The sequence below is a fragment of the Opisthocomus hoazin genome, chromosome 7 (assembly GCF_030867145.1).
Source record: "Opisthocomus hoazin isolate bOpiHoa1 chromosome 7, bOpiHoa1.hap1, whole genome shotgun sequence".
NCBI classification, from domain to species: Eukaryota; Metazoa; Chordata; class Aves; order Opisthocomiformes; family Opisthocomidae; genus Opisthocomus; species Opisthocomus hoazin.
In genome coordinates, this window is record NC_134420.1 from 57,255,542 (window position 1) to 57,269,081 (window position 13,540).

General features: G+C 43.7%; 1 protein-coding gene across 3 annotated transcripts in view; it reads right to left on the reverse strand.

Moving 5' to 3' along the window:
• The window catches only part of PRIMA1 (proline rich membrane anchor 1), a 52,630-nt gene that overhangs the window by 17,536 nt on the left and 21,554 nt on the right, over positions 1 to 13,540 (reverse strand). For all 3 annotated transcript variants that reach the window (XM_075426540.1, XM_075426543.1, XM_075426542.1), the window contains exon 3: positions 4,553 to 4,682. In XM_075426540.1, the coding sequence (XP_075282655.1) occupies positions 4,553 to 4,682 (130 nt within the window). The remainder of the gene's footprint in view (positions 1 to 4,552; positions 4,683 to 13,540) is intronic.

Below are 13,540 nucleotides of genomic sequence, written 5' to 3' on the forward strand. Positions count from 1 at the left end.
TTACAGACAGACACATGGTAGAGTAATACTTGCAGGTATTCCAGATTTTGAACCAGTTATTCGTCTGCTCTTCCTATGTGTTACAGAAATCACTAGTTGTCAGATCACTTCCCTTGTCCATGAAATGAGCAGCGAAGTCCCACTGCTTGGTGGGGGGGCTGAGCCCTGGCCAGTGAGTGACTGAGCTTGTCCCAGAAATCTGCTAGCCTTACAGACTGTGATTGCTGCTGGTGCTAAGTGCCAATCCTCATTTTTTTTCTAATGTTCCATGGAAAAGTTTCTTAAGAGAAAATCCACATTTTTTAAAAGAGGAAACATCCTTCTGTGATCAAGACCAGAGAAAACAGCTCTTCCCCCAAACTGAGGGTGCTATCCCCATGTGTGTAACCATGCTGCAGCACAACAAAACATCACATGCGATCTCCTCTGGTGCTTGATCTATGCATGCAGTAGCACGCATCTGTACCTGGTGAGCCAGGCACCCAGTGCCCAACACTGCAGACACCAGCCTCAAGCACAGGAAATTCAGAGGCTGCTTTAAGGGCCTTCCAAGAGTCGCCCCACATGTATTTTCCCAAGAGTTTAACCCCTCTAGCAGTATTCTGAGTATTAAAGCTGATTTACACGTTTTGGTATTAGTTCCCTCATGGAGCAGAGAGGCCAAATCCATCCACTGGAATCGTTCTCACCATTTCTTGCGACCATCTCATACTGGGAGAACCCGAGTATTTTCAGCAGAGATGCAGCATGCTGGATTGGTTCTTGTAGTTAGTTTATACAAAGAAGCACCAAAGCACTCGGATGTATTTTATCACAAAAAGCCTTAGTGCCTTAAATTGGTATATGCTAAAATTTTAGCTTTTATGAGGGAAAACAAACCACCCCAGGAGAAACAGCTTTTATACAGACTGAATAAAAATACCGTTGAGTTACAATACCTCGAGCACAGTCACTCCCTCTCTTCCTGCTACAGAAAAGCAAACATGAGAGAGTTTGATTTGGTCTGGCCCTTTGAAACCAGTAAATGAGATTTCAACTTAAGCACAATAGGATTTTTCTTTTTCTTTCTACTTCAAATTTGATTCTTATGAAAGTGAGGGATTAACACAACAGATCCAAGCTTTGTGCAAATAGATCTCTGCCTGCACTTTCCTACTAAAACATTTAACTCTTGCTACGCCCTACAATCAGACAGTTGCTGTTATTTTGCTCTTCAGCATCTCTTCAGTGCTCACACTGTTAATTAAGCTGAGCTGTATGCTTTGGGCTAAATAAGCTATAGATAGCATTGATAGTCAGGCTGTAAATCCCACTTCATTTGAAAGACTAACAAGCGGAGAAATCAAGTTATTCCAGTTACACTTTTGTAATACTCTCCTGTAATACTTATGGATTTGTCACTGGGAGATGCATACCATACATGTCTACTATAGTGGATACATAAGATCTATTACAGGTACAATACATAAGCTATACAGAGATGTACACATAGGATACATCTATCCATGGGTAAAACTGGTACAATCATCCAATCTGAGCTCATATTCAGTAGGTACTTGGTATTTTTATTTTGGTTTACTTCTTTTTTAGCTGATGGGCTGGTGAGAATTTTAAAATGTTTTTCCTATTGCACCAAAAAAAGACCTAAGACATCTGCTGCTGCCAAGCCTGTTTTCATGCTTACTGGCACTTCCAGTTTTTCTCACACCCCATGGAGTGTACGTTTGGATAATAATTCTTGCCACTTTCACATTTACATTGCTCATCAAAAACTAGGTGATGAATCTCAGTGACACACCTGAGAGGTAGGCAAATGCTTTGATATCTCTTTCAGAGGGAAGAAACTGAGCGGGGGAGGGCTTTGAGGGTCCATTTGTGACGGGCACTGTAAACGGTCCCGTCCTCAGCACACTTTGACACTCTCCTGGTCCCCCCTGCAGTAACCACCTACGTCACAGCAGGGAACCAAGGGTGGGACAGCTCTGAAGCCTGCAGATATGCCTGACATGGTGTAAGAAGGAAAGGATGCTCTTTAGTGGTAAGACATAAGGCTGTCCTCACCCAGAGGTAAGCAAGAGTCAGGGCAGGCAAAGGTGGGGTCTTCAGGCTGGGTTCTGATTTCTACATCAAGGCAATCAGCGTGTGCCTTTCCTCAGATGAAGAGGGTTGTGCCATATCGATGTTACAACCCAAATTAGATGCAGCTGGAGGACGAGTGGGTGGCATTCACATCTAAAGGGGATTGGGTATATTATGAGTAAGCAGACAATGCACTGCCTTGGAGGTGGGAGACAGCTTTGTTGGAGATGTAGTGACAGAGGTCCCAATTGCAGGAGATACACAGGAATGAGGTTCCAGGAGGAGGAATGCAGAGCAGAGTTGGTGGGACGGAGGTACGAGAAAGGACAGGCAGAGTACAGCTATGGAGCTGGAGGCTGGGAACACACTGGAGGGACACTCAGCTTCAGCATCACCCAAATTAATCCCCTTACTCTTTCTCTAGCCACCTCTACTTCCCTGCAAAAAACAGAGTGAAGGATTTCTCACACTAGCTAAAGCCAACTCAGCTAAGCAATCCCGGATAATACTCTGTGTCGAAGGCAGAGATGCTTCTCTTGTGAAGTATTTATCAATAGGTATCTTTTACAGTGGATCAAGGAACCTGAACTACTGAGGAATGCTGCCAGGCACTTTAGGGCATCTTTTTAACAGAGCTGTTTTTAGGAAGGACTCGTTGATGAAAAGAAATGCTCTAGTTACTCTGTAAAAATACAATTAACAACATTTTCTTTTATAGATGTCCATCCCACATCTGAGCAGTTTTCAGCTTAGCTTTCGTTAGCACTGTGAATGCCAACAATAAGAAGATCTAAGAGGACTTTTCACTGTTCTCTGAGCCTAATATCTGTTCAAGCAGCTGACTTCTACGTCTATATTCACACTGTTGACAAATAACGGGTGTCTTCATCAAGTACCCGTATTATTCTTCACCGACATGAAGCATAAGACTTTGTTATGTGAATTCCCACAGCCTTTTCAAGGCAGCTCTAAATTTGTCTGTTTAAGTATCTTTTCTGCACCTCACATCTACCAGTGTCAGAGCAGATTTGAAGAGCAGTTCCTCTCTAGGCACAAGTTGCCTTGGAGCATTACTGCTCCTGTAGGAGTATTTTGCAGCCTTGGCAAAAATCATTCACAAATTGGCACTAGGTAGACAAATACAACAGCTGGTTTTGAAAAAAATACAACTTTCTACATGGAGTTGGACCAATCCCCTATGAACAGCCAATGGTAGATTAGGAGCTACAAGTGAGAGACTTTGCACTGTATTACCAATCCAATTTGACTCCAGTTGCAGTTCTCCATAGACGATTTTTAAGTAGTTCAGAAGATAGAGTGAAAGCCTTCTACCTCCTCAAAACTAATAAACATTCATTTTAGCTAAACTAGAATAGCAAAGATACTTATGTAAATTTAATAAGAATTTAGATACAGACTTCTGTCTTCCTGTTTGAATTCTGCCTTTTTGATGCTCTTGGATATACTGTCCTTCAAATCCTGCATAAATTTTTTAGACAACCACAAAGCATGTGCTATGCTCCACCACTGTGATGTCCCTGCAGAGGCTCATCAAAAATCTTGCAGTTGCTTTGCATGCAGACACCATTTTTTGTGAAAGTTACTTTCTTTTCTTTCCCCCTTCCCACCCCTCGCCCCCCAAATCCCAAAGCTGAACATCATTTAATCCAAACTGTGATTCAGGTGTCATTGCAGTACTTCGTAAGAATTATGGATTTTGACTTTTTCTGCTTGAAATATGTAGTATTATTTAGGTGAAGAAATTATTCCCACTCCCATTTTTCTATGTAACTGAAATCAGTGATTTCTAACTACCGGAGACCTATGCAAGCACATCTGTTGCAAAGACAGCAGTAGGGGAGCTGAAAGGGTTACTACATCATGTTGTACATAGGCTTCACATAGGCTTTTAAATTAAAAAAGACTGGTTTTGAAATGGATTCTGTAGATGATAATTTTGAAGCAAGAATAAATTAGAAGTGGAGTCTCCAAATGAAAAACTACATAAATTACCCTAGAGTTTCGGTTACAAGGGCTTGTATCCATCCAAAATGCTACACTTAGTGATGGGCATGGGCCACAAATCTCACATACCATGTGTAAATTTTGAATACTATCAGAACTGGATAGGACAGTGTTTTCTGCCTGTACACTTGGCCAAGCCAAAGCTACTGACATTCCCCAGCAACCTGCAGCAGTTTGACTTGGGGAGTTCATATTAATCTGAATATTGTGTCCCTGTCCCACTTTCAGTTTTTCCTCTCCTCATGCCCCTGACTGTACCTGAAACTTTATCCTTTAGACAGGCAGGATATGGTACATACAGTGACTTTCCAATGAAAACACAGATTGACTACAGGATGCATTTTGCCTTTAGGATGCCATTAAATAAAACAAGGTGTCAGCTAAGTCTTGGATCAACCTTTGTGGGGTTGCATTGCCCTAAGCACAGTAGAAGCATCTGGAGTCTTACCTTTTTATGGCTTTGTAGCAAATGATGACAACTACGAAGAGGAACACTAGTGTGGCGCAGCATACTGCAATGATAATAACCAGGCCTGGCCACCAGGTCTCTTCAGTGGGACAAAAGGTAGACTTGGGAGCTGTGAAGAGAATGTGGAAAAATACATGAGTTCTCCCAAATAAGCAGCGTATAATCAGATATGCTTCAGTCACCCATACAATAGCACTATGCCAGGGCCACAGATACACGCAAAGAGGATATTTCACATTTAGGACCCACTTTTTTCCCAAGCAATCAACTAATTTGGTACCAGGTGTCTCTTATCATGGTCCCCAGATGACCAAGTTCTCCTTGTCAGTGCTGTCCACACAATCAGCATGAAGGAGAAAGGCTCAGCTCTGCTACCCATGGCAAACCTCTCCTCCCTCTGCATTTGCCATCTTCTGCTGCATCAGATTTAGTTTGAGAGAGAGATGTTATGCTGATAAGTGTAGGCTTTCAAACCCCATTAGGGGAGGTTTATCGGGGAGCTGCAGCAGTGCCTACCAATCAGTATTGCAGCTGCTATCATTGTAACCTTGGAGTGAGGAAGGGGGACTTGTTTTAAAAGAACAGGAATTTTATTACATTTATTAACTGCTTTTAGAGGACTATAGCTGACACGCTTCTTCCTGTTACATTGTCTTTGAATTGTTTGTGCAATAGTTAAGAAATGTCAACATTAAGAAATGTTAACGCGTGAAAATACAAGGAATTATTATTACATTTTTCCTATTCAATTTAGCCCTAGAATTATCTATGTAAGTACCACTGAACACATGCAATATTTTGCATCAAGAGTAATACTGGTGGCATTTAGCTCAAATCTCTTCCTTCAAGGCCACATTCCCCTTCCCATGCTTTGAGGGGACACCTGGGTGCTGAAGGATGGTGAGCAACAGCCAGTGGCATGAGCAGTACCAGTGCACTGCAGAGCGGGAAGAGACCCTTAACTCAATGTACACAACCACATAAACTCCATGAGAATTTGGGTCACCCTAAATGAAGTTTAATAATGAATCAGTCAATGGGACTGTCTAAATCTACATTTTCAGTTAAGTAGGGGATAGAATAAAATATAGCAAAAGGCAATTTTGAGTCTAATTATTTGATCTGATATATCCTAAATTTTGAACTCCCTGTAATACACATCACAAATAGGTACACAAGTTAAAATATCACATTTGCATCATTTACTGTGAGCTGATATCTCCTGTGCCTCCCGTGTCTGAGAAGGAAAAGACATACACATACTTCTAGGTTTAACACTCCTTAGGTAAAACCATGAACTACACAATTACCAAGAAAACATTTGTTTTCCCAGTTGCATGATCTACAGAAGAATTGGCAACGTTCACCCAGAGAAATCTGCAGGAGCACCTTAGAAAAATGCTAGGTAAAGAACTGTAAGAAGCAATCAAAATAATAAAGCCAACAGCCTGACAATGTGGAAAAATACATGAGTTCAGCATTTGGTGCCACACAAGAGGTCCTATCTTTCTTATACACATCGGCATTCAACACATGCCATAACTCTGATCATACCTGTCTAGCAAATAGTGCCTTCAATTTATTATACACATACTGACTGTGAGGGTGGGAGTTTGGGGGTTTTTTGGTGGTTTTTTTTTTCATACGAGAGAGAAAAATAAAGCTGAAAAATTAAGTGATTGGAAAAACTAATGGTTCCTGGCTCCTCTTTTGACAATGTGTCCACTCCCAGAGTATCTCAGCAACTGCATTTCTACTTTATTACTACGTTGGCTGCAGAAGTCAGTTTACAGTGAGTGACGGAACTATTTATTGTGTTGTGATAAAGCTAATGTTTTGAATTTTTTTAATACTCTCTGCAAGTTTTCAACATTGTTATTTTCTAAGATTCCAGAACAGAGGGCATTTTAAAGATGACAAAATGTTTGCAGGAAGGAGTAAGCAATCTCAGGGCCAGCTCCACCCTCCTGGTATTGCCCTGACAAACACAAAAGGTTTCAGTGAAATCAGAAGAAATATATGCATCAGCAGGTGCCTTGTAAAAGCAGATGAGATCATAAAAAATGGGGCAAGTAGGGCCATCATTATCTCGTCCTTGCTCTTCCTCCACAGTGGAATTAACCAAACTATTCATAACGCTAACCAAGATGGTGAGACAGGGTTGCTCCTTGGCATAACATGAGACTGACAAATGGCAGAGACAGGGTATAAAACAAGGTTTGTCACACGCCTGCGCACCACATGCTCCTTATTGGTTTATCACAGTATTTTCACATGGAGAATAAAGAGATATATGTGGGATTGAATAGTGAATCTGAATTCTGACAGCCTATACGTAGTTATTAATGACAGGAAAATAAGAATTACTGATGTGGAGATGACCCCTAATCCACCTGGCTCAGTTCCCTTCCCCACTGGTCCAGACCATGCACTCAGAGAGAAGCACAAGAAATCACACTGGAAGCCTGTTTTGTAGTGGCTGGTGGGTTTATACAGCTTTAAAAAGTATTTTCTATTTCTACTCCTTATTACTGCAGTGCTAGGCAATCTTGTTTTCCTTAGAAATGTCCGCTCTTTTTCCAATAAGCGTCTGGCTGCGTGCTATTTTCTGCCTTTCTCAGTGTGCATTCAGATAGCCTTTATTACCGTGGCATTTCTATGTCCTTAATGCATTTCTCCTCACAATTATCTTCTGATGAAAAGCAGAACTGCTTTTAATACCTTTGTGCTGATGGGAAGCCCAAGCGTGGCCTGCATGGATGCCTCCATGTGCCTGCTGTGCTGCGTGCCTGTGAGCAGCAGCTGGGAACGCCAGCCCAGAGGGGAACTTCCCAGAGAGCCAGCAAGGTTCCTGGGAAGCGCCATGTCCTCGGAGAGGTGCCGCTTGGCGAGTCCCACACTAAGCTCTTGACGTTAGGGAGGCATTGATGTCTCCGTGACCCTGGGATGGGGCTCATGGCTCCGCTCCCTGGGACAGCCCAGCGCTGCGGAAGCTCTCCATCCTCCTATGCCTGGGTCCAAGCCCCCAGCTCATCACAGTGTAGAAAAACCAGGCTGCACCTGCGAGGGGCTGAGCCCGCTCGTGTCATGTCCTTAGCGATCAGAAATTATCCCGGGGTGAGGACACCCACAGCACCCTCTTGCAACCGTGCCACTTTGCATGGAACAGCAATGCATTTCTTCAGCACTTTGTGGAAGAGGGAAGACATGGGTCCCAAATCCTGCTCTTATACAGAAATTATTACAGTAAACCCTGAGCAGATGTCCCACACTACCTATAACAACGACAAAGTCCAGTTGTTTTGTTGTCTTCCAAAAGCTTTGATGACATGCAGGAAAACACTTCAGTTCTCATGGTTGCCTCCTTCTTTGTACCACCTCTTTCAAATCCATTACAAGCCTACAAAACCTGTATGCTTTCAGAACCAAACCAGAATCCTTTTTTCAGTATCCTTTCCTTTGTCATGTAAAGAAACAACAAGCCACCTACTGCTGCCATTCACAGCAGTGTATGTGGGGACGGGGGACAGCTCTGGGCACAGCGAGTCCCTTCGTCATCACCGCGGGGCTACTGAGACCCCAGGGCTGGCTAGCCCGCCCACGGTGTTTGCTCCCTCGGCACCCATCGCTGAGCAGTCTCGCGTGAGCGGTTTCAGCTGCTTAGAGCACCATTGCCTCCTGATTTGACTCATTCCTGGCTGCTCTTCACTGGTCTCAAAATCAGCTGAGCGGAGAAAGTGGTTTTCACAGTGCAAAACAACTCGATGAAAACGTGCTTTTTTCTCCTAAGCCCCGAAGCGTCACCTTGCACATTGAACATACTGTTGGGTAGAAAGTGGTAGGAAAGCGATGACATTTTAAAGATGCTAAGCAGAGTGAGCTAAGCAATCACAGCCTGTCATCCTGACAGAAATCCTACCAAACTAATGAAAATCTCATTCAATTAATAAAAAAATAAATAATTGGTGCTAAAGAGCATAGATTTAGGAAAACACATCGTGTCAAACTAACTAGGTGTTTTCTGAGGAGATTACTGGTTCATAAACAGATGTATTAGTGCTGGCATGATAACTTCAGACTTTGGTATAACATTTGACGTAATTCCACATGATGTTGGAGTTATGAAACTATAAAGCTACACCGTGTGGCACACATAAATTGAGTTAAAAGCCAGAGAACTGGTATATCTCAAAATCTAACTATAAATGGAAAGTCACTGCTGAGAGCATGTGGTTTTTAACAGTGATTCTCCCCTTTCACCCAAAATAGGCTGATGGATACTAGCAGAGTTTGTAAATGGCTCAGGAACGTACTCTACTACAAGTGGAGACTAAGCATATTTAGATTAGAAATAGGGTAATTATTATCATTACGGGCAATTATTCATTACAGTAGTCTATCAGCTCTGGTGGAGTATTCCGCTGAAAAATTTAGTTTAAGGTAGACTTTTGACTTTTCCTAAAAGAAGTCTAAATTCAGCTAAAGAGATTGGACTCAGCATAAAAATTAGGCAAAGAAAATACTCTGTCTCTGGAAAGTCCACATGAGCACAATGCCTTTTTTTTTCTTGGCTTTAAAATGTATGAAGTACATATGTTGGTTAGATTTACACTTAGAGGGCCAACACCTTCAACTATTCCCAACAGCATCAGGTCTAAATAAATACAATGAATAAACAGACCGACTTCAGACCTACAGTGGGTGGCTGGATCCAACTTATTGAAAACAAATCCATGGAAAAGTACTTTTAGAGCAAAGGCATCCTGCCAACTATTTAAGCATCACAAAACTCTCACACACTTGCTTTCTTTGACTAAATTTGTTTTGAAGGCTCAGCATAAAGACACAGCTCCGGTTCTAATGTTAGTAGATATCTGTGCAGAAAGATATCTAGCCAGAAATGTGCATACCAGGAAAGATTAGCTCGGCTACAGAGGGTTTCCCTCAATGTCCAGGCACAAAAATAGAGGTTGTGTCACTGGAAAGGAAGCTTCCCTAAAATCACAAAGAAGTCTCTGCTTTCTTTTAGCTAATCTTAGAATGGGTCGGGTCACTCTCAAAATTGCCCTGAGCTGCTAAAAACAAAAAATAGCGATGAAGCTGTTTTAATCTTCTGGATTAAGCATTTCATGGCTTTGTATATGTTATAAAAGTGACACATACTTGTACTGCTTGTGAAAGAATATAGTAACAGGACTTGTAGTCCTTGGAAACACCCATAGATTATGGTTAGTAGTCATGGGTATAGTTTATAAAGCTAAGATTTTGGAAATGTAGTGCTCCTGTTACTTGATTAGAGTTATTACTTTCCATTGCGGTATGGGTTGTAGGCTAATTGCTCTTCACATGGGAATGCCGGGACATTGGAAAGGAACACCACCACATCTGTCAGGAAGGAGTAAGTGCTCCACCACAGGGTTTACGCTGGGTTGAGTTGGCACCTCTGCGCAGCCCTCAGCAGCGATGCCGAGGCAGGGAGCCTGCATCATGGCATCCCCTTCCACCGGCTCACCCATCAGCCAGCCCAGCAAAGCAAAGCAAAGCAAAACAAAGCACAACAAAGCAAAAAAAAGCGAAACAAAACAAAATAAAACAAAACACAGGAACACAGGGCTGAGCCGGAAAACAGTTAAGGGAGGCAGTGACCCATGCTCCCATGTGCAGTCCCAGGGAAGCTGTCTCTGGCCAAGGTCTGAGTGTGTCAATCCGCTCACAGGCTTGGTCCAGGCAGCTGGTGAGTGTGTGCTGATGTACTGTGGAAAGGTGACAGTGACCACCCTCACCTCTTTACAACAACAGCAACTTCATGCCTAAAAAAGGAAGAGCACTTTCAAGATAAATCAAAACTGACTATTGTTCTTCCTCCTGCTTTTATTCCTCCTCCTTGCAGAAAGGTCAAGAGTGCTGGCGTAATCATCTTTACGAGATGTCTGCCTGTTTTTAATACTGTGTACTCACAACAGGCTAAACCCTGCCTTCTCTACGCCTGCAGCACTCCTTTTGCTATTGTAGGGCTGCCTGAATCAGCCATGCACTTTTAATTAGCATGCTAGGGAGTGAGACTGGATTTTGTTTTGAAGGCAGGCTCATATTCCAAGGGCCTCAAGTGTTTTATCAGTCTTGGTTGGAACTTATAAGGAACTGGAGAAACAGGCAATGTGTTTCTAGCAATCTCTATGTACCTCACGTATTTTAGAGACCTGTTGATCTGCTGGCTCAGGCAGGGCTTGGGTTTCTAGTCTCATCTTCACTCTTATTTGCCTTATTATTTTGACATAGTCACATAATTTGCACATAATTTGCACGTTGGCAAATTTGCAAGACAGAGAGAGAGAGGCCACTAGTTCCTACAGCCATTATCACACTGGAACAAGCCCAGAAAACGTGGAGAGGTTTAGATGTGATTTCAGATGTCAAGGTATATGAAAAGACTCCCAGGACACTCCATGCCCAGTTAAATATGGAGAGGGGTATTGAGTCTGTTGCAGTTTGGGTCTCTTCACACCGAGGTGTCTCATCCAGCCCCCTAAGGAACAGAGGAGTTCAGTGAATCCCCTGATTAATGTGAAATAACTGGGAGAAGAAACCCTACAGAGGAACAGCTACACACACAGAGACACCAAGGCTTGGACACTTACTCTATAAGCATTGTCTTGTGTAAGAGATGAAACAGAAGGAAAGCCTCCATCATACATCCAAATCTTTTTTTGACAAAGCTGATTTCAGTGCTGAGCCTAAGGTCTCTCATCTACTTTCATGTAAGGCCTTTCAGTGCCCCCAGCAGTGTAAATTCACCCCAGAGTGAATGCTGATTAACTTCATGCTGATTAACTTAATTGTACATCAGAATGAAGCCTTGGGCAGCTATTAAAAAGGGCCAACAGCTCAAGTGATGGAAACTGGAACCTGTCTCTGCTCATTGCAGGGTGGGACGGACTAGATGAACTTTAAAGGTCCCTTCCAACGCCACCTATTCTATGATCCTACAATTCTATGGAACTAGTAGAAGTCCACCCAGCTGTGAGACTGGTGCCAGCTGAGGACCTGGTCCTGGCATCTGCATGATGATGCTCATAAGCGCTACTCTGGATTTTGCCGAAGACTGGGAGCTCAGTCCCTCGAGCCTTGGAGGCTGTGGGCTCTCCGGGTGCAGGTTTTGTTACCTAACCCAGGGCGATGTGGAGAGATCTGTGAGTCAATGTCAACTTAAGTGTCCTCTCCATGTTTGCTGTACTTGGTCATGTAGGAACCACTAAAGATCACTCTGGACAATCCACGTGGTAGGAGCACGCTGTGTGTACCCAGGGCTGCTACCAGCGAGAGGCAGCCAGCACGGGAAACACACATCCTTCAAAAGAGCCTTCTAATGAAGTTTGTGGTATTGCTAGATCTTGACATAAATATAGCTCTTCAGCTGTTATTCTAAAAGGCATTTCAGGAACAGGCGAAGTAGCTGTTCCCTTTGAACCATATCCATCGACACTCTTGGATTTGAGGAGAAAATTTGCTGGGAGGATGGAGAAGAGGAGGCTGACCAGGAGCTGGGGGGCCCTGGTGTCTCCTCCCAGGGCAGAGCGTCATGCACATGTGTGTGCCACGCAGTGGCTCTTCTGCCTAACCCCAGCCTCACACCTGTCCCAACGCACGGGCCCCAGGGCGTGCACGTGGCCAGAGGGAAGCCTGAGCTCCTGCCCACGTTGCAACCACCACTGCCCGTAGAAGGCAACGCTTGGGCTGGTGACCATCTGCAAAGATGGCCTTGCAGAAGGAAGGATTGCCAGTTTCCACTGGCAGATGAAGCAGCAGCTTGTCTAACTGCATCAGGCTTCTGCGTGCTGTGAGAGGAACTCCCTGGTGTTTGTGTATATATATACACAAAGATTTTATACGCATACATATATGTATATACTTATATGCCTACACGTACATCTGTGTTTATGTGTATAAATACACATATATACGTAGAAAGGATATATGAGATATATATATTAATGTATGTATATAAAGGGGTATACATATGCGTCCATATAAATGAAACTGCTGCCAATAGTTTTGTTAAATGTGTTTGCATTGCGTGGCTCCTCAGGATTAATTAGTAAGTGTTTGTGACAGAAAATGTGAGAAATTCTACCAACTCCTGTTTGTCTTCTCCCTCCTCCCTGCACTTGAGATTTCTTACTTCGGCTGAACACATAAAGGCAAACATTCACCTCTGTATGTGTCTGAAATGATTAATTTTGAAGATATAGGAGCTATAAGATATGAGTGGACGCACTTTGCTGTCTCCCTGGCAGGTCCAGAAATCACCCTGTCAACCTCCCTTCACAGCTGCTGCCTGCAGACAAGACACCTGGCCACACTTGACCTGATGAACGGGAGATGCAGGAGCACATCACATCAAATGCCAAAGGCAATGCTGGTACCAAGGGGAGCACTGGGGCTGGGTCAGTCCCCCTCCCTGACTGGCTGGCCTCGGCCATAATCCTCCTTCACGCTGCCTCCAGACCTCACAGCAAACACAGAGCAAAGACTGTGGGCAGACTCAGGGAGGGGAAGGTTGAGGCATTCCCAGATTTCAGCTAATGGTGGATCCAAGACAGGAGGAGTCTGAGCAGGTCCAGCCTCAACCACATGAGCTGGTCATGGCACCATTGCCAGCGGTGTGTACACACAGTTAAAGCTTGAAGAAAGATAAACTGCATTTGGCCACAACCGCAATGGGGCAACTTCTTTGCCCCATGGTGAGCCATGGTCATAACCAAACTCATGTAGCTACTGGCCAGAGGGCTTTGGGCACAGACTGCCCTCCTCCTGGCACCCCAATGGCAGCTACAGTCTCGGCCCCCTGGGAGATACAAAATGATGTAGAGAAGATACCTGGAGCAGACCACCTTAGAGGAGCAAGACGGTGTCACATGCACTGCCGTAGGCTTGCACAGATTTGACCAGAGAAGTTGTGGAAGCCCC